Genomic DNA, 20828 nt, shown 5'->3' with positions numbered 1-20828 from the left:
ATGGCCCAACTCTCTTTTACACTTTTCTATTAAATAATTCTAATAAGTGTTTAAAAAGAATAAAATGAGGGGCATCTGGGCGGCTCAGTCGGTTGAGTGTCTGACTTCGGCTCAGGTCATGATCTCATGGCTCGTGGGTTCGACCCCACGTCGGGCTCTGTGCTGATAGCTCAGAGCCTGGAGTCTGCTTCGGATTCTGTGTCCCCTTCTCACTCTGCCCCTTCCTCGCTCATGCTGTCTCTCTCTCTCAAGAAGAAATAAAACAGTAAGAAATATTTAAAAAAAGAATAAAATGAAGACACCTGATTTTTAATGCATAATAGATTAACTAGAAACCATTAATAACTTCAAACCTTTTTGTCTTAATTTTACTTTTCTAAGCTACACATTCTATTAAAGTTGATAAATAACAAAATGTCAGTTTGACTAGACCTAAATATGGACAAAAGGAGAAATGAATAATTAAACCTCTGAGAAGTGCAATTTGGCTGCATTAGTAATTTTAATCCAGTTTGAAAACTGATTTAAGTGAACATTAAATATGTAGGAAAGCACATAACATTACTTTCATATCACTTGTCGGGAAAAGATGAGTGGGAAACAACTAGATCTGGGTGGCAAGACCAGTTTCAGGGCCAAACTATTCATAAGGAAAAGGGCTGAGCATGCTTCTAGTTCACGGCCACACATGCTACACAAAGCCTGTGCAATAGTCCTAGATGATGTGGAGGATGCTTGGGCTTCCAAACCAAGAGGAGTAAAACAAAAAACATAGAACAAAAAACATAAAACAAATTTGCTCCACGAGGCTGTACAGTGTTTTTTCCTTCTTGTTAAGAAAGCAAAACGGGCCTCCCAATGTTTGTTGATTTGTAAACTGACATCTGAAAAATTATTGTGGTGTTTTTGTTTTTTCCTGCTTTTCTGGTTATGAAACAAATGTTTACAAAAACATCAATTATAGAAATACATGCTACAGAAAGTGAAAATTCACCATAATCTCAAATATCCAGAGAAAACCATTACCAACAGTTTTTTTCCTTCCTACTGCAGTACATGTAAGGTGAGGATGCTTCAGCAAGTCATTCTACCTTTTTGTTAAAAGCTCTCAGCAGAAGGTCCTGGCTCTAAAGAGCTCAACATTTGCAGCATCAACTAACAAAACCTGGTTTTTCTAAACATAAGTTACCATGGATGATTTCCTCTAGAAGGGTTTCATTTAGGCAAAGAAGTAAAACGGAATTAAAACTACACCTACAAGAGACGCCTGGCTGGCTCAGTCAAAAGAGCCCACAATTCTTGATCTCAGCGTTGTGAGTTTGAGTCCCATGTTGGGTGTAGCCATTACTTAAGTAAATAAACAAACTTAAAAGTAAAATAAAATAAGATAAAATAAAATAAAATAAAACTACATCTATGAATACATACCAAACTTCTCAGCTATCAAAATTACTTATTAACCTGACACAGCTATAAAAGCAGATTAGGGGCACCTGGGTAGCTCAGTCGGTTAAGTGTACGACTCTTGATTCTGGCTCAGGTCATGATCTCACAGTTTAGGAGTTCAAGTCCTGCCCTGGGCTCCAGGACTGACAGAGCAGAGCTTGCTTGGGATTCTCTCCTTCTCTCCCTCTCTCTATCTGCCCATCCCCCCACACACATGGCTCTCTCTCTCTCTCCCTCTCTCAAAACAAACTTAAAAATAAATAAAAGCAAATTATCAGCAGAAGGAATAGCACAAAATAAAATGTGCCTCAGAAAATCTATGTGCTGTTGTCAAGTATCTTAGATGCTGAGTGGAGGTTCCCTTGCTTCACGCATCTGGTTCCACTGTCAAACTGAAATAATGTTCTGTGTTAAAGGAGACTGAAGCATGAAGCAGACATTAGCTGTGCTATTATTATGTATTCTGGCTATGCAGTATGGGCCACTGTCATTTAACCAAAGTCAAGCAGGTAATCTGTTCAGCCCTTTTGGGAAGTAGATCATACACACCAAGAAACTCCTTTGAAATTATGAACAAAATTATCATCAGAAACAAGGTAAATATCAGCAATAGGGAAATAGTTAAGTCTATTATGATCATTAACTTTAAAAGTACTTAATATCAAACCATTACAAATAATCAGTAAAACTTGGGGCGCCTGGGTGGCTCAGTCGGTTAAGCGGCCGACTTCGGCTCAGGTCACGATCTCGCGGTCCGTGAGTTCGAGCCCCGCGTCGGGTTCTGTGCGGACAGCTCAGAGCCTGGAGCCTGTTTCAGATTCTGCGTCTCCCTCTCTCTCTGACCCTCCCCTGTTCATGCTCTGTCTCTCCCTGTCTCAAAAATAAATAAAACATTAAAAAAAAACAACAAAAACCAAATAATCAGTAAAACTGGAATGCCTGGGTGGCTCAGTCAGTTAAGCATCTGACTCTTGATTTCAGCTCAGGTCAGGATCTCATGGTTCCAGAAATCAAGGCCTGAGTTGCTGGCAGCTCAGAGCCTGCTTAAGATTCTCCATCACCCTCTCTGCCCCTCCCCTGCACATGTTCACTCTCAGAATCAATAAATATTTTTTAAAAAATCAGTAAAACCAATATGGGAAAACGGTAACATATGTTGTATTTTAAATCTACTACAGTTACAGCATTACAAAAATGTATATATAATAATAAAGCCTAGAAGAGAGCTGAAATCATAAAATTACAGGGGGAGGGGGAACATGCAGGATTTTGAGCTTCCTATTTTTTTCTATGAATGTATATTAACGTAATTTTAAATGTTAAACTAAAGTGGAAATATTGCTAATAAAATGCTATAAATATATTTTCCCCTAGCAATCCATTTTAAACCATACTTCTCAAAAATAAAAATAAAAAATAAACCATACTTCTCTATGAAAATAAAGGTCTATGCGAGAATAACACAAAGATGACAGGCAATAACCTATCTTCTCACTGATAACACATCCTCCCCTCTATTTCTCTGCAAAGCCTACAGTTTCAAGGCTCAAAATTTCCCCTCACTTTATAACTAATTTGATGCTTTTTGTATTTTTCAAAAGCAAAGTTCTACAGAATGCTTTTGTCATTTTGCTAAACCTAGGTTTTAAAAGTCCGCTGTTAGTTAAAAATTAACAACAAAAATAGACATTAAAGAGGTATTAGAAACAAAAAGCAAGCAAGCAAGCTATTGTTAAAGTGAGAAAATACTTCCAATATTTTACCCACAACCCTCAGCACCTGTTGGGGTAAAAATATCCGGACAGAAAACGTAAGAACTGATGCTAGAAATGGGACACAAGTAGGCTCTAAGCTTTCCTATAAGGTAAAGAAGGAAACATGTTAAAGCCGTATTTAAGCATCTCTAAGATTTTAGAAAGTTGTTTGGGGGGAAAATCCGCCTATTTCTGGCACTGAGACCAGAAGAGAATCTTTTCTCGCCGAGGACACTCACAAACAGTGAAAGACTCCTTAATACCCCTACAGTAAATAAAATAATGAACTTTCCCAAGGCTGTTTCTCACCTATCTCAATGTTGGCCAACAGCACAATGCTAAAGCTCCATTCAGCCAAGGAAGTCTACAAAAGGAAGGCCCCCAGCAGAATGCTGGGCAGGTGCCCATTTCCTTGCTTTTGGGTTCAATCCTGAGAGAAACCAAAGACTTTAAGGATGGAGAAACCACTGGTCTTCCACACAACCCTCCACCAATGGCATACTTTTAGCTGAGCTCTACAACAAGGTTTAAACAGTTCTGACTTTGAGGTAATGTCAAGACAAGAACCTGGCTGGTTTTATGGGTAGAGTCATGTGACTTAACCTGAGCCAGCGGTTGGACTGACATCTTATCAAAGCTGTGTACCTGAATAACATGAATAAAATTAATGGCAGGGGCACCTGGCTGGCTCAGTCGGTGGAGGGTGTGACTCCTGATCTTGGGGTCATTGAGTGCAAGCCCCTCCTTTGGCGTAAAGATTACGTAAATAAACCTTTTTAAAACTAATCAAAAAATAAAACTAATGGCAGCTAGCCTTGTTGTCTACTTTAGTCCAATCACAGCATTAAGTACACTAACATATTAGCTTTTTAAATCTTCATTGTGACTCTAGGAAGGTAGGTGTTCTTCGTTCCATTTTACACATGGTTGAACCAAAGCACAAAGTAAATCACCCAGGATCAAAATGCCAGCTCTCCCAACGGCTGAGCTGGGATTCAAAGCAGCTAGGTCTAGCCTGGAGTGTTGGAGTACGTGTTCTTTATCACAATACTACAGATGTCTTTCATTCCACATCCACAAGGAGGTGAAACTGAGGGGCCAGTTTCACCAAACTTGCCAAAAGGACCACGATTTTCCTTGAAGTCATTTTGAATCACTTTTTAAAATGTCTCTAGGGGCGCCTGGGTGGCTCGGTCGGTTGGGCGTCTGACTTCAGATCAGGTCATGATCTCACAGACCGTGAGTTCGAGCCCCGCGTCAGGCTCTGGGCTGATGGCTCAGAGCGTGGAGCCTGCTTCCGATTCTGTGTCTCCCTCTCTGTCTGCCCCTCCCCCGTTCATGCTCTGTCTCTCTCTGTCTCAAAAATAAACGTAAAAAAAAAAAAAAAAAAAATTTTTAATAAAAAAAAATTAAAAAAAAATAAAATGTCTCTAAGTTTTAGGACACTGACACACAGTGAATTTCAGCCTAAAGATTTAAAAGCAGGTTAAGTCTCAGCTATTAAAAAAAAAAAACAACTGGGGCACCTGGTGGCTCAGTTGGTTAAGAGTCCAAATCTAGACCTCTGGTCACGATCTCATAATTGGTGAGAACGAGCCCCAAGTCTGGCTCTGCACTGACAATGCAAAGCCTCCTTGGGTTTCCCGCTCTCTCCCTCTGCCCCTCCCCTGCTCGCACAAATGCGAGCTAGCTCTCTCAAAAACAAAATAAATAAATAAACATTAAAAAACAAATAAATCTTGGGGGCACCTGGGTGGCTCAGTCGGTTAAATGTCCGACCTCGGCTCAGGTCATGATCTCACGGTTCGTGGGTTGGAGCCCCGTGTCAGGCTCTGTGCCTACAGCTCAGAGCCTGGAGCCTGCTTCGGTTTCTGTGTCTCCCTCTCTCTACCCCTCTCCTGCTCGCATTCTGTCTCTCTCAAAAATAAACAAACATTAAAACAGAACAAAACAAACAAAACACGCTGACCAGAGCACTTTAACTTCCCGGAATATTCATCAAATAAAATGGATACAAAATGGTAACTACTATTTCAATATAACTTTTTTAATTTTTTAAAAATATTTATCCATTTTTGAGAGACAGAAAGAGACAGAGTGTGAGCAGGGGAGGGGCAGAGAGAGACAGAGGCACAGAATCCGAAGCAGGCTCCAGGCTCTGAGCTGTCAGCACAGAGCCCAACATGGGGCCAGAATACTCGAACCTTGAGATCATGACCTGAGCCGAAGTTGGATGCTTAAGGGCCAGAGCCACCCAGGTGACCCGTAACTTTACTGTTTTCATAAAACTATAAATTGGTTAAAGTAAGACAAAAGAGTACAAAAGAGGAAGGAACAAAAATCACCTGAAATCAAGGCCCTTGGAGGCTACCACTGTACCTTTTAGAGGACCATTCAGAAAGTCCACGTATTTAGCAAGCAAACAGAAATACCCCTAATGGGAGCTCCCTCTCCAGTTTGACCTCATTTGGGAATGAAAAGGCCCTACACGGTGGCAGTGAAGAACACAGAATCTGGATTCAAACCGGTCAGAATCTGAATGCTAACTGGTGAACTCGGGCCACTTACTTAACCTAACCCTCACAGCCCTCATCAGTAAAATGGGAATAACAGCATCTTTGTTAAGATTCTTTGGAGGACTAAAAGGGAATGGAAGTAAAATACTTAGCTTCCTGCAAGGACATCCTGAGCACTCAATGGACTAGTTACGTTACTACTTTTTAAAAAAAGATCCACTTAAACACTTCTCTGTGCCAAGTGTAGACATTCTGTGTTGACATAGATTTACACCAACATTAACACCTTCATAGCATTCCAGCTCAAAGGCACGATAACCTGCTTACGTAGCGTCCTGATGGGCTACTTAGGTTTGGGGTTTTGGTGTTTTTTGTTTTTTTTTTGTAATATGGTTAATTCCATCAATTTAAAGATGCCTCTTTTTACACATTTTAACATGTCTGAAATGCATCATGTTTCATAATTTAACTGCAAAAACTTATTTTCCAGGTGGTACGTATATTAATTGAAGTAAATATCCTATGTCTACATTTACAAAAACTTGTTTGAGAATTTTCTTAGAATAAATTTTTAAAAGTAGAATTGCTGGGTCGTTTCATGTTCTGATACGTGTCACCAAGACACCATTCAGAAAAATTGTATTGTTGGGGCACCCGGGTGGCTCAGTCGGTTGAGAGTCCAACTTCAGCTCAGGTCATGATCTCATGCCTCGTGAGTTCAAGCCCTACATCGGGCTTGCTGCTGTCAGCTCAGAGCCTGGAGCCTGCTTCCCATTCTGTGTCTCCCTCTCTCTCTCTCTCTGCCCCTCCCGTGCTTGTGCTCTGGCCCTGTCTCCCTGTCTTTCTCAAAAGAAATAAACATTATAAAAATTTTTTTTAAGAAAAACTGCATTATTGGTACAAACCTCCGCTGGCAGAAGGTGACAGAGCCCGTTTCTCCACATGCTGGCCAACACAAGGTGGGGTCAATTTTTATCATCTTTGCTAATCTGACAGGCAAAATGACCTCATTTTCTCCACTTCTTTCACTATTGAAGTCAATTTACTTTAGACAGGATGTCCAATAAGTCACTCAGTAGAAGAGTGCCACAAGCCGGCTGTCCAGGCCTGGCAGGTGAGCAAAGCAGGTCTGCTGACGCCTCACATTTCTGGGCTACTCACACCTGACAGTTAAAAGGAGCAGTAACGTGCTGTCGGAGGGAGCATCGCAGCCAGACCTGAGACCAAGCCCCAGCTTTGTAACTTACTGCACTGTGTGAACCTGAGCAAGTTACTTCACTTGTGAGCCTGTTTCTGCAGGTGTAAGATGAGGCTAACGAGGGCCAACCTTTTAGTACCCAAACTAGAAATAATGTACGACTTTGGGGCATAGTAAATGCTCCATAAATGGTAGCTATTCAAACCGAAAGACCCCCGAAGGAACACTGTATTTCCTTACTCATTTCTTCCTCTAAACAGGGATGACTGGTCTTCAGCCAGGCCCCCAGAAGGAGCCCTGTATGGGAACCGAAATCTCATTCTTAGCACCTACGTGGAAACAGTCCATTCAGATGACGGGGGGGAAAAATGCGTACAGTCAAAGGCAAACAAATCATTTGTTCTAAGAGAATTCAAATCATCCTCATACATAAAAATTAAATGCAAAATTCTGGTTTTAGTCAACAAGATCAGTAAGAATTCTTATCAACAGGCAGAGAAATGCTTCCACCAAGCAGACTGATACTAGGAATCTGAAACAGTTCCTTATTAAGTACTTTAAATCCCATCCTGTGTTTAATCGTTCAAATACCTGAAATGAGACTCCTGTACCCAAATTCAGGAGTACTAGCGGCTGTGAAAACTATTACCAATTCAACCCCAGTTCAGATTCCTGACTTCTCAGGAACAGGCTCAGTGGGCATTCTTCTCTCAGCTACACGGGTTTATTCCAAATGTCCCCAGCAGAAATTCCATTATTTTTCCCCCAGCATCTCTCAACGCCATCCACCCCGACCTTCGTTCCTAGCCTCTGACACCTATGCAGGCACTTGCCTCCCAGGCGGCTAACTGCAACCTTCCAGGCTGGGGCTCCAGGCTTCCCTCCTATCACAGAACACTTCCCTCATCAGCTAAAAGCCTTTAAAGGCTTAAAGATCAAATTCTTACTCTTTTTTTCTTATCTTGCTCCAATTCTACCTTCTTTTCTACTATGGCACAGTCTTCAACCCCATTCTAGCATTCCTATCTCAAACACAAGCACCCACTCCCCCTCACCATCTCACGAGGTCGGGTTTAAGTCACACACCCTCCACCCATCATTCTCAGACTTCAGCTCTTACCAATCTCTGCCCTTCCTACATCATTACTCTAGCAGTCACAGTGTGTGACACAACTCGGCATTCCATTAAATAAATACCAGTTCCTTACTGGGACTCCTGGATGGTTCAGTCGGTGGAGTCTGACTCTTGATTTCAGCTCAGGCCATGATCTCACAGAGTGTGAGTTCGAGCCCCACATCGGGCTCTGTGCTGACACCTCAGAGCTTGGAGCCTGCTTCAGATTCTGTGTCTGCCTTCCCCCCCCCCCCCCCCCCCCGCCCCAATGCTCTGTCTCTCTCAAAACTAAAGAAGCATTTTAAAAAATTAAGAAACAAAAAAACCCAGTTCCTTACTAAGTACTTACTAAGAGTTGTGATCTTGGATCATTTAACCTCTGTGGACCACTTCCTCATCTAAAAAATAAAATCTAAATTAAGACCTTTTAAAAGGTCCTCACCTGTTCTAAAAATCCTCTAATTTTGTATACTGCCATATCCTGTTTCACATATTAATTTCACTTCTCATATTTGATTTCAGAGGTCCTGAAGGGAGAAAGTATAATCTGTATTTCTTCCCCAACTTTCAAAGCAACTTATCCCAGGGTGTGGCTGAAGAAGATGCTCAGTAAATGTGACATCAAAACGGTCATCTGCACCAAGATGGAACGCTTCAAAGAGCCGAGTGTGAAGCCAAGACCTATTTCTTTCTTTCTTTAAGATTTTTATTTTTAAGTAATCTCTACACTCAGTGCTGGGCTTGAACTCACATCCCAGAGATCAAGAGTCATGTGCACTGAGCCAGCCAGGCACCCCTCAAGACCAATTTCTAAAGCAGTCTTGAAAACTGATAAAGGTAGTTAGTGCCAAATGAGTAGAAGACACCTAGACGACCCACTGCTGGTTCTTTTCTAGAATCAAAGGTCTGCCTTGACAGCAAAGAAAAGCCACCAACTCTAGAAAGGAATGAGCACAGGTTTGAGAGCTCAAAATGGTCTCTTAATTCGTACGCAGCATTGCCTGAAGCACAGGCACATAAGCCCCTAAATGACAGATCTACCTCGGAGGTAAGCTCAGATGTGTTATGCGCTATAGGGGAGAGGATTCAGGGGCCTTGTCTGGTGGAGAACCCCTGGGACTATCTGAAGCCTGCACTACAACGGCAGGGAAATTTAGGTTCATTTCAGCCACGCAAGGCTGAAAATTGCAACAGACCAATTCCTTCCATTTCTATGCCCCAGTGCCCTTCTTCTCCTCCCCACCAAAAAAAAAAAAAAAAAACCACACACACACACAGACAAGGGACAGTAACAAAGGAGATATATTGAAGCATTCAGTTCTATTTTAGGTTTCCAATGAAATGTTTTCATTTTTGTCTCTTTTCTCAGAGCAGCACGAGTCAACATGTAGAAAGAAAGTAAAGAAGTGGTCTGCTGGAGGATGGGGTACACCTTAACCAAAGTTAACCAGGTGCTCCAAGACAGTGAGAGGATGTAATCTTTCTGAACTCTACTTGGAGGAAAAGGGCTAAGCCCTTTTCTAGGGCATTATCTTCAAATAAAATGTATTCGATGCCCATATGTACACACACCCTCCCTTAGCAAAAGAGGGCAAATATAGCCCTATTTCAATCATGTCAAACTGGTCAATGCTATTCCAGCCACTTATACACATGCTTTGGCTCACAACTAACATCCTTAAGAGCTATCAAATCAAATCAAAGCCACTCAAATGAAACCAGTTACTCTCCGAATAATCAAATGGAGAAAACACTGCTTTTTAAAATAACAGTTCTTAAGACAAAGCAATGTCCCTCCTCTTCACTCAGCTGTTCCACAGAATCATGAGACAAAGGGCAACTACTGTATTAGTACTTTTTTTTTTCTTTTTGGAGTAAAGCCACAAGATTACTAACAAACAGCTAACGGTCACCATTCAAGGGTAATAATGACATTATGACTTCATGTGCCAGTTATCTACCAAATTGGAAAGAAGCAAATATATGTATTTTTCTCTTCCCAAAGAAAATCTGAAAGTAAATGTGAGCACTCTGACTCACTTTCTCTCCCAACAGAACAATTTCTGGGGGAATGTTAAACAGTACCCTCTTCTCTAATTATAGGATGGGAGAGAAGGGTTTCACACTTGTTCATGAACTTACCAACTGAAGCTGGAGAACTTACAAGATCCTCATGGTCTAGGTCTAGGATAAACTTCAGTGTTAACACTCCGGGAAAAGCTCTTGCCTAAAAACTCTTAAAAATAGACCTCAAATCCTTAGTTTTGTTGCTTTAGTGCTAAATATGTAACAGGGTAAACGTAGAGGAAAATAGGAACTACCAGGCTTCTAGGTTTAAGTTTCTTGGGTAAGCTTAATGGAGAAATCTAAGTTTGTATTGGGGGGGGGGGGCAGGGAAGGCCCCACAGGGTTTCGTACAAGCAACAGATACGGGTAGTTGAACAGCCAACTGTTTAAATTCCACTATAGTTAATGTTCACTGTTATACTGGTTTCAGGAGTACAATATTCGAGTAGCCAAACTTCTGATGATACCACATGCTGGTTATCTGTTGAAAACAGTAATCACCTATGAACACATCAAATTACTCCTCTGTACACCAATGAAAGAGTAACTTAATAGTTCAAGTTATGTCTCGTCCCTTGCTCTGACTTCTAGTTAAGAAAACAGAACACATATATTACCCTAAAACCTATAGCTGGTTCTGTCTGCTGACTTGGACAATACCCTGGGAAAGCTGGGCATCACAAAAAACAGTTCTGAAAAGAACACACTTTCCTTCTCTTTCAAGGGCTCTTCAATATTGCCTTCTATGAAATACAACCCAACATCAAGAAACTACTGAGCAGGTAACTTCAGAGTTGAACTCTATGCCTCCGGCAAAGAGAGCAAAATAGTAGCTACCCACAGGTCTGAAGGACTCAAAAGAAAAACAAAAACCAAAAAAACCCGTCCTTTTGTAGGGGCTATTTCTACATTTCCATTTTGTTCCTCTTTGTAAAATTCTCATAATTTTCATTCAGGGGTAGTAAACAAATGGGTGGCAAACCCCCAACCATCAGACTAGGCTCAGAGGAAAAAAATGTCGAAAGTTGAGACGCAGTGAACATGCAAACACTCAACTTCAGGTTCTCCTCATGCAGAGCTGACACATTATTCGATAACACCCACCCTTGTAAAAATAAATTACATACCCAAAAGGGCAAGCTGCTGCTGTCAATTGGGTAAACAACATAATTACCATGTGCCAGGTGGAAAGTGAATCCTCGTGTAAGTAGTTTGGGCTCAGAATGAGCTGCAAACTGTAAAGAAGCTGATTTTTAAACTGTCAGCAGGTTTCTTTTGTGCAATTAGAGTTTAATACAGGGTAATTGCTCAAGTTTCTTTTGAGAAAATCGCCCTGTGACTTGTACAACAACGCAACAAACTTCAGGATTTAGAACTCCACTAGTTTTCTCACAAAGAATAAAAATACACTGAGGTTCTTTAATGAGTTTTGGCATATACTTCTAACCGCCTCTCAAAACTAGAGGAAATTAATTTCTAACCAACTAGCATCATGTTCCAGAATGCAAAACCTTGACTGTGTAAGACAAGACTGAGTGCTTTTACATAAATACTTCAAGTCTTTAAAAAAAAAAAAATCCCCTAATGCTTAATAAAACTGCAAAATGTATCAGTCTACTCCATACTTCCTTGTCACAATCACGCTGCTCTGACTTTACGTGCAAACGACAAGCAAACAGAGATACTGGAGGCATTCACACAAAGGCAGTTAAAGACCATACATCACACCAACCGTCTTAAGTCATATTTAATATTCCACTCAGCATCTATCTCAGCTATCCAGAGCGCCCGATGGTAAATGGTCAAAGCGGGCACTGAGAAAGGAGGAGCTCGGCTTCTTTGTGTGTTATCAGGGTAAACGAAGGTAGGGGAGTACGAGGGGAGGCCATCTCGGCATCTGCGTGGCATCACACTTACCTTGAGGATGTCCCCCCTTTTGAAGCTCAGCTCGTCGTCAGCAGTAGCTTTGAAGTCATATTTGGCGATGGCTTCCATTCTGGGCGCCGCTCAGTGCTCAGCAGCCTGAAGCCGGGGGAAGGGAGTCTTCCCTGCTGAAGCCACCCAGCGCCCGGGGCTCGGCCTCGCCGCTCTCTCGGGACCGGCTCGTGCACTCCGGGACACACAATGCCGCCCTGAATCACAAGAGGGATGGTTGAGAGAAGTGGCCAGCACCGAAGGCGGCCCCGCCCTGCCAATCTGCCTGCCGCCCCAGCCCCCACGCCCCCTGGCTCGGCCCGCCTCCCTCCCTCGCAGGCAGGAGCCCCGATCGCCTCCTTCCTCTTCGCAGGCTCGGCCCCCAGGCGACTGACAGGCCCGCCGGCCAATGGCGGCAGGCGCTCGAGCTATTCCCGCACACACTTCCTCTTCCTTCCCGCTGGGTGTGCGCTGTGTTCAGGAGGAGCCGGCTGAAGACCCTCTCGGTCTCCGCCTCTCCTCCCTCGCCCCTTGCGCTCTCTGCTCCTCCGGCCCGAAATGCAGCCCACCCAAAGAAAGGCCTCGCCCTGCGGACGGCACCCAGCCTTTCCCGGTTACACAGGCCTATCTCCTTCCTTTCTCCCTGCCGACCTTTCTGGTCTTCTGAAAATGTTCGGTCCCCTATCCAGTCAAAAGCAAGCAATTGTGGCTTTGGTCTTCAGCTGCTTTATTTAACTGTTCTCGGAAACTAACCTCGGTCTGCTCCTAGGAAAGCAGGTCAAAGTGAACCTAGGAACTACTTTTTAAAATTCAATTTGCTGTTCTGAGCAAGGCAGCTCTCCCTCTATCGCTTCCAGACTGATCGGCAAGCTCAGTTAACCAGAAATAGAGGAGATCCAGCGTCAGAGCCTTTTGTTGAAGACCTGCTCTTGCCTAAGGCTCCTTCTCCCCTGAAGACCCCCAAGACTTTGGACTCCCAAGAGCCCTTGAAATAGAGGTCCAAAGTTCAGCAATTCCAGAAGAAGCTTCTGCATCACTTCTCACTAACGTAAGGAGCAAAGCTTAAATCCTAACTACACTTGAAAGGAATCCCCTTTTCCGAATCTGAGCTGCCAGATGTCTTATGAGGGGGGGGAAAGAAAGTGCAGGGAGATGGTGCCAGGAAGTCTAACAAATCTCTCAGTCAACCTGGGAACAGCTGCTTCTCTCAGCACCAAAGGAATACTAAGATGAACCAAGTTGCATTTTTGCAGGTAAAGATTCTGTAATAACCCTTAGGTAGTGTACTAGGTGATGGTGAACTGTGGGCAGTACAATCACTGTTGTAAAAAAAAAAAAAAAGTCTCCAGGCACCAATACGGCCACAACCTAGACCTTTGCGTAACTAAAGGAAAATAAAGCCCCATTTCTGTCTTCAGTTACTGTTGTCATACAGGCTAAATAAAAGCAGAAAACAACACGGGACATCGGCAGAATGGGGACAGATTATTTATAGTGACACCGTTCTCGGATAATTACCACCTAGCAGAGAGCTCATCTGAGGGGCATGGGTGATTATCATCCTTTGTTCTAAAGTTAACAATTGGGGCATTAATCAGGCATAGCTGCAAAAGGACTAAGCAGTAAATCAGCTGGGAATATTAAGATTAGAAGAAAATGAGCATTACCAAAGAGGACAGAAATCACCCAGTAATAAAAAGTCCTTTAGTCAAATTCTGAAAGCCAAACATTCTACTGCAGGTAAACTAATCAACCAAACCAATGTTTATTCTATCAGGCCATGATATCCCATGTGGGGCTGGCTCTAAGAGAGGAAAGTAAAGAGAGAGCTCTAGCAAATATTAAAAAAAAATATATATATATATACAATTAGTATCAGTATTTATTTATTTAAAATTTTCTTAGGTAATCTCGACACCCAACATGGGGCTTGAACTCATGACCCCACGATCAAGAGTCACATGATCTACTAACTGAGCCAGCCAGGGCTCAAAGTATTTATTTTTGTGTGTCCTTAAACCCCCTTTATTTATTCTCTCTGTAGTTGCTTTTTTTAATCAAACTAACCCAGGTATATAATTTTGAAAGTCACAGATTTTGAAAGGCTTATTAAAAAAAAAAGGGCAGTTCCCCACCCCAACACCTACAAGCAATCACCCTCAATTCTGTTTTTAGCTTTCTTTTTGCACCTACAGTATTTCTAAATAATATGCTTCTGTTGTTTTTAAATTTATTCCAGCCATGACCTATTGCTTGCAAGATGTTCACCCCCGACAGTTTCCCCTTGCCCCATCCCAGTAATACCACATATTCCGGTTTAAGCAGTTTCACACTGCAAAATATTCTTCACTGCTGATTTAAATATATTACAACCAACCTTCCTTTCTAGTATAATCCTTTACTTTTTCCCGGCATTAACAACTGCTTTTCCTTCTTTGACTACCAAATGTGTACCCATTTTTATTTTTTTGCAAAGGCTTCAAAATCTCTGTTATGTGCCTGTCAATGTTTTCTACTGAGCATTTATTTTAATTGGTCTCCAGGGCTGACTGTTGGAACCATGTATCAGTGATGGGAAACCTAAGAATAACTGAGCAGATCTAACAAAAATAAGGAGCTGCATTTTTGAAAAAGAAATCAGAAAAATCGGACAGAAACTCAAAGCATTGTCATTGTCAAGGCGCTATGTTGCAACAGGGCGCAAACTTCTATTTCATTCGGGATTTCAGACAACTGCAGTGTAACCAACCGAACAGCAGCAGCATAAAAACCAAGACAGTTTTCAACACTGGTTTTCCTGTTACCTAACTCATCTACCACAGGTTTCCTAGAGAAAGCATAAACAGACTAACACTCTTGAAAATCATATTTCAAGTAACTACTGCTTTGTGAGATACAGTTTGAGACAAATGAAAACCAGGCACAATCAATACTTCTGTGGCTGTGCCAAATAAAAATTAGCAGCTCATGGAGAAGACCTGGAGGGGTCAGCTTATCAGGCCAGCCACAGAAAAGAGCACTCAGGCTATTCAACGGGGTGTGTTTCATTAAAAACAAAACTATCTTATACACAACACTAATGACTAAAAGGAAGAAAGCTGAAAGTGGACACAATGTATAATGATTTCAACAGAGAAGATGGGTGGAGAGTACACTGAACCCTAATGAGAATACTTCAAACTGTTTCAGCATACACCCTTCCTTCAGTCCATCACACACAGCAAATTCTAAAGCAAGTGCAACTTGAATCGTTCATTTCAAGCAATGTGCACTGAATCCTAAAATGCAGTCTCCTAAAGGTATCTGTAGGATTTGTTCTCCTTCCATTTAACTCTTCTTCCCCAAATTTACAGAAAATAAAAATACACAACACTCACTGGGCAATATCACTTAGTGTTAAGGCCCCAAGTTCTCTAAAAGCAGGTTGATCTGGGTTGAACTAATGACCTTGGTGCTTACCGGCTATAATTTTGGGCAAGCCCCCCCCCCTTTTTTTTTGCTGGGGGGTAAGCCTTTTAAACAAGCCCCATTTCTCATTTGTAAAATGGGGATAGTATCACCTACTTCATAAGATTCATTCACCATTAAATTAGGTAATATAGATAATATACGTGAAGTGCTTTGGACAGGGCCCGACATTAAGTCATTCAAAATAAGTTAAAATGTGATTCTACTTAAAACAGAGAAGATGTTCAACTTCACTAGTTAGAAACTGCAAATTACAACAATGAGATTTCTTTCACCTACTAGTTGCCCAATTTTTTAAAGGTTTATAATATTTAGCTTCTGCAATTCTCTGGTTGAACAGACTCCCAGGCTCTTTATTCAATGTTCATCCCCTTAACAATTTGAGCTGCTACTATATGCCTGACAATGTACTTGGTATTGGATTGTAATAATAAAACCATCACAGAGCACAGGAGCAGGGAATTAATCAGTTCAATCTTTTTGGAAAGTAATTTTATAGTATCTACTGACAATTTAAAAATACACACCCTTGAACAAGCAATTCCATTTCCTACATTTATCTTCGCTGAAACAGTGACAAACACCATGTGCAAAATACATATATACCTGATCAATATCCATGAGAATGTCTATGAAATATATTTCTATATAAATACTAAAAGATATTATCAAGTTAAAAACAAAAATGAAGAAAGATTCGTTTACCCCATTTCTGTAAAGCAAAACATTATTTATCAGCATGTGCTAAAGAAAAAAAAAAATCAAAGGGTTAACAATGGTTATCTCCGGGAGCAAGGTCACAAAATATTTTCATTTTCTGTACCATATACCTCAGTTATATTTTCATCACTACTTTTATAGTTAGAAAAAAACCAACACCGGGACGCCTGGATTCCTGAGTTCGAGCCCTGCATGGAGCTCTCTGCTGTCTGCACAGAGCCCACTTCGGATCCTCTGTCCCCCTCTCTTTCTGCCCCTCCCCCGTTTGCACGTCCAGGCGTGCTCTCCCCGCCAACCAAATAAAATAAACATTAAAAAAAAGAAAGAAGGAAAAAACAAACACCAAAATCTTACTGGTGTTCTGGAGTCAAACCTGGATTCAACTGTCGCTTTACCACTTGACTAGATGGGGAACACTAGAGAAATAACTTATAGTCTCTAATTCCTAGTTTCCCTAAGCTGGAAAATGGGGCTAACAGCATCTACCTTTTAAGGGCATTTTGATGATTAAAAGAAATAGCCCATGGGGCACCTGGCTGGTTGTCAGTAGAGCTTAGAGAGTGCTACTCTTTTATCTCAGGGTTGTGAGTTTGAGCCCCACATTGGGTGTAAAAAATTCTTAAAAAAAAAAAAAATTAAAAATCTTAAAAAAATGGGGCACCAGGGTGGCTCAGTCGGTTGAGTGCCCGACTTCAGCTCAGGTCATGATCTCACAGTTCCTGGGTCTGAGCCCCACGTTGGGCTCTGTGCTGACAGCTCAGGGCCTGGAGCCTGCTTTGGATTCTGTGTCTCCGTCTCTCTGTACTACTCCCCTACTCACACTCTGTCGCTCTCTCAAAAATAAAGATTAAAAAATTAAAAAAAATATATTAAAAAAATAAAAGAAATTTTAAAAAATCTTAAAAAGAGAGAGATACCATGTGTAAAGGCCTTCACAGAGTCTCCGGCGCAAAGTGCTAAGAAGCGTTAACTGGCTAGTATCACCAGGCCACTATATTCTTACATCGTCCATCTTCCATCTGCGTACAAACTTAGCAGAGCATTCTCGTAGGTAAATTAACAGCCCTATTAAGTACAAAGTTTAAAATTAAATTGCTCCACATCACAGTCCTAACAATGCTCACATACTCACGCATATAAAGACTAATCACATCTCTCATCAGTTACTCTGTTTGGCTTTTAAATATTTACTCTGTATATACAGAAGGTGTGATTTTAAATGGACTAATTGAAAGCCGCATCCCACTCCATCCTCATTATTTTACAGCTGCATTCTGCAGCAACAGTCTTGGTCCTTGGACCCGTAGCATCAAAACCTCCCTATTCAGAGACTGATTCACTGTGGGGTGCCTTCTGGAGTTCTGCAAAAGGTAGGGGCCTTAGGCCCAGAGCCTGATTTAAAGTAAGACTCACGGTAATTCTCATGCACGCTAAATTCGAAGCATCACTGTTGTACCAGAAGGCGGGCGCCTTAACCAGATTTTCAACTTTGCATTCCACACAATGCACTACAAGGTCTTTGCATAAAATGAAAATAATGCGTGTTCACTCGGCTCAAACGCCAACTTTGACAAATAAAACCAAGGACTCCCAACAGCCATTCAGTAGTGCTGGAAAGTTCTTCTGAGTTAAGCAAGTAACTAATTAATTTCTCTCGGCAGAGCGCGGTGAGTCTCTACTCCGTATTAATTTCTCCAAAATCTATTACTCTTCTGGTCTAGGTAACAATCAGAACTGCTGCAGCCCAACAGGCAACATAACAGGATTTTTCTCAGAAAAATCGCTAAGTACCATCAACTAGCGGTATTTAAAACCTAGCAATCCCTCAGATCTGAATACGCTTGCTAACGAAGTGAACTCCCTCAAGCATTTAAATGCTTGCTCTTAGTATCAGAAAAAGCCGATTATAAGAATTAACTTCGCTTTTTACCTTGGGAATTCAGAAAATTTTGAACAAGGGAAGGAGCAATGGAACACAGGTTATTCCTCTCTGTCAAAAAAAACAAAACAAAACAAAACAACAAACAACCCCTCAACAACAATAACAAAGATGAGTAGTTAAAAGAACCCTGGTAAAGAATTCATACTATCACAATGGCCAGGTTTTAATTCATCAGTGGTCTAAATAAATTCCATTCCCTTAAATATTTCACATTATCTTAATTCTATTGTAATATATAGGTCTATGACTGGTTTTTGTTTTTCAACATTAACCACTTCCCACTAAAAGCCAAAAAGAAGTCAGATGATGAGTGGGCCCCTGGGTGGCTCAGTCGGTTAAGCCTCCGACTTCAGCTCAGGTCATGATCTCGTGGTTCACGAGTTCGAGCCCCCAAGTAGGGCTTCTGTGCTGACAGCTCAGAGTCTGGAGCCTTCTTCCGCTTCTGTGTCTCCCTCTCTCTCTGCCCCATCCCTGCTCTCTGTCTCACAAAAGTAAATAAATGTTAAAGAAAAAAAAAAAAAGTCATACAAGCCCCAAATTGACCCAATCTTCCTTACTAACATGGGAAACCTAGAAAGAAAAAAGAAAGCAGTCGCACAGTACAATGTTAAAATGAAAACAACTAAAACACAAATAACACAAGCCAGCTACACTTGTGACCTACTGGTGGTATTGATTACTTACGGATGAATTCAATCCTTTGAGCCTCCCCGTTCCCAGGGGGAGAACTTAAAAGTCTAGGCAAGGTTCTCTGGCAACTCTTCTGGCTGACTGAAGGAACCCATAAAGGAGGAAAGAGGGTATCTTCCCCAGAGAGAAAACGGACTCTTTAAATGGGGGAGAATACGAATTGCACCAAAGGTCAGAAACCTCGAAAAATTATGCCCAAGAGGGGGACAAAAAGGAGGAAGGGGAAGTAGATTAGAAAGAAAAAAAAAAAAAAAAAAACGGGGGCAGGGAGGAAGCAAATGACTTGCATTACACGAGTAAGCATTTAGTGTACTCAGTGAAATGGAGAAAGGAAAGACAACTACTGGAGAAGTGCAAAGCGAAAAAGTGAGACAGGAAAGCCAAAGAGACTATGCTAACTTCTTTCATGTGTCTTTTAGACTCGTTTCCGAGGCAACAGAGCCAAAAGATAGACCCCGAGTGCCCTTCGGCTCCTCTGCAAATCGCACTTTCATAATAACTCCCTAAACAAGCTAGAACTCCTACGGCTTATGTTTAAAAGAACAAATGAAAAGTACCAGTGCTTTTCTAGCCTCTCGCATTGAAATCATTCCTCGGAACATTTCAACCAACTGCTGCTTGTTGTTCTTTACAAGAATTTTTCAGAGGATAGTTTCAAAAATTAAAAAAAAAAAAAAAAAAAAAAAAGCGACAGACGTAAAGGCATCTCAACCGGCTCCAGGAGCAAAAGGTTCTCACTCATGGTATTCATAGGGTTGGTGGGGTCCCTCCCCAAATTCGGCCTAAAGACACCAGGAGATGGTGACGTGGTGGCCGTGCAGGTCGAAGGAGCATCAATCACCACATATGCAGCCGCTGCGAATCCCCCGCCTCCCGGGCCAAGTCAGACTGACTCACAGAATGAGTACCCAGGGCTCCCGGGCTTCTCCCGGGCCCCTTCTGCGCAAACCCTCTCCAAGAAAGCGTAGAACTTAATTAGGAGCCCCCGGCCCCCTGCCCCAGGGTCCGGGGCTGTGAGCCGAGCGAAGGGCCGGGGGAGGACGGTGCCCCAGGAAGGAAGCGCTCCAAAAGGGGAAACGCGGTGCCCGGAGCCCCGGGGACTCCGTCCCCCGCCACAGGCCTCCCCACTCCGAACCCGAGCCCCGGCAGCCCTCGGTAGGCTCCGGCCCGGTCCCCGCGGGCCAACTACCGCTGCGGAGCGGGGGGGAAAGAGGCACCGGAGCAGCACCGCCGCCGCCGGCCGCACTCACCGTGGCGCAGCTGCTCCGCTCCGCGCCCGGCCGTCCCCTCCGCAGCGGTGCGAGCGGCCACCGACCCCGCTGCTGCTCCCCTAGGGCAGCGCCTGTGCCCGTCGCCGTCACCGCTACAATCTTCGTCGACACCGCCGTCGCCGCCGCCGCCCGCTCGCCGAAGCAGCACAGCCGCCTGGCTTCCGCTCCTCGTCGGGGTCCCGCGAGAACTTCTCCGCGCGGCCCCGCCCCGCCCCGCCCCCGCGAGACTTCCCCCGGCGGAAAAGCGCAGAGCGCAAGCGCTCCTCCTCCGCCCGGGTCGCGCAGGTAGCCACCATCTAGCAGCCTAGGCGCCTGCGCCAGACCGCCCCGCAGCAGGTGGCACCGCCGTGGCTCCGCCTCCGGGTCGCTGTAACCCTTTCGGTTCCGAGGCGGGTAAATTACAGCCCAGCCCTGAAGGGGTGACTCTTCACCACACCCTAATCACTTCCCTTTTCTTGCCACCAAACCGAGGCAGTTGGCGGGGAGTGGTGGTGGGGTGCGGAAATCTCCCTCCAGCATGAAGCACTCCAAATAGAGGACCAGGTTTTGAAATATTTGAGAATCCGGTCCAAACTGCAGTGTTAGGCGAATATATTCTTTGCTCCTTGATCTAATCAAGTGCTTGAAATATGCTAAGCGTAGGTATGAGTATAGGTGCTAGGTATAGAAGGTACAACGATGAACAGAAATCCTAGCCCTCAAGCAATTCAAGGTCTAGAGGGGATTAA

General features: G+C 43.0%; 1 protein-coding gene across 1 annotated transcript in view; it reads right to left on the bottom strand.

Annotated features, from left to right (window-relative positions):
• Positions 1-20289, bottom strand: part of GRB2 (growth factor receptor bound protein 2) — a 72451-nt gene extending 52162 nt beyond the window's left edge. Inside the window, exons 1-2 of the mRNA XM_019466235.2 lie at positions 20080-20289; positions 12013-12227 (exon numbers count right to left, since the gene is read on the bottom strand). Coding sequence (XP_019321780.1) covers positions 12013-12090 — 78 coding nt within the window. The 5' untranslated portion in view covers positions 12091-12227; positions 20080-20289. The remainder of the gene's footprint in view (positions 1-12012; positions 12228-20079) is intronic.
• Positions 20290-20828: the final 539 nt, after the last annotated feature.

Source organism: Panthera pardus, unplaced genomic scaffold (assembly GCF_024362965.1).
Source record: "Panthera pardus isolate Hobbes unplaced genomic scaffold, ASM2436296v1 HiC_scaffold_3, whole genome shotgun sequence".
NCBI lineage: Eukaryota > Metazoa > Chordata > Mammalia > Carnivora > Felidae > Panthera > Panthera pardus.
The sequence above is the reverse complement of the archived record's forward strand: the minus strand, read 5'-3'. Positions and strand labels throughout refer to the sequence as shown.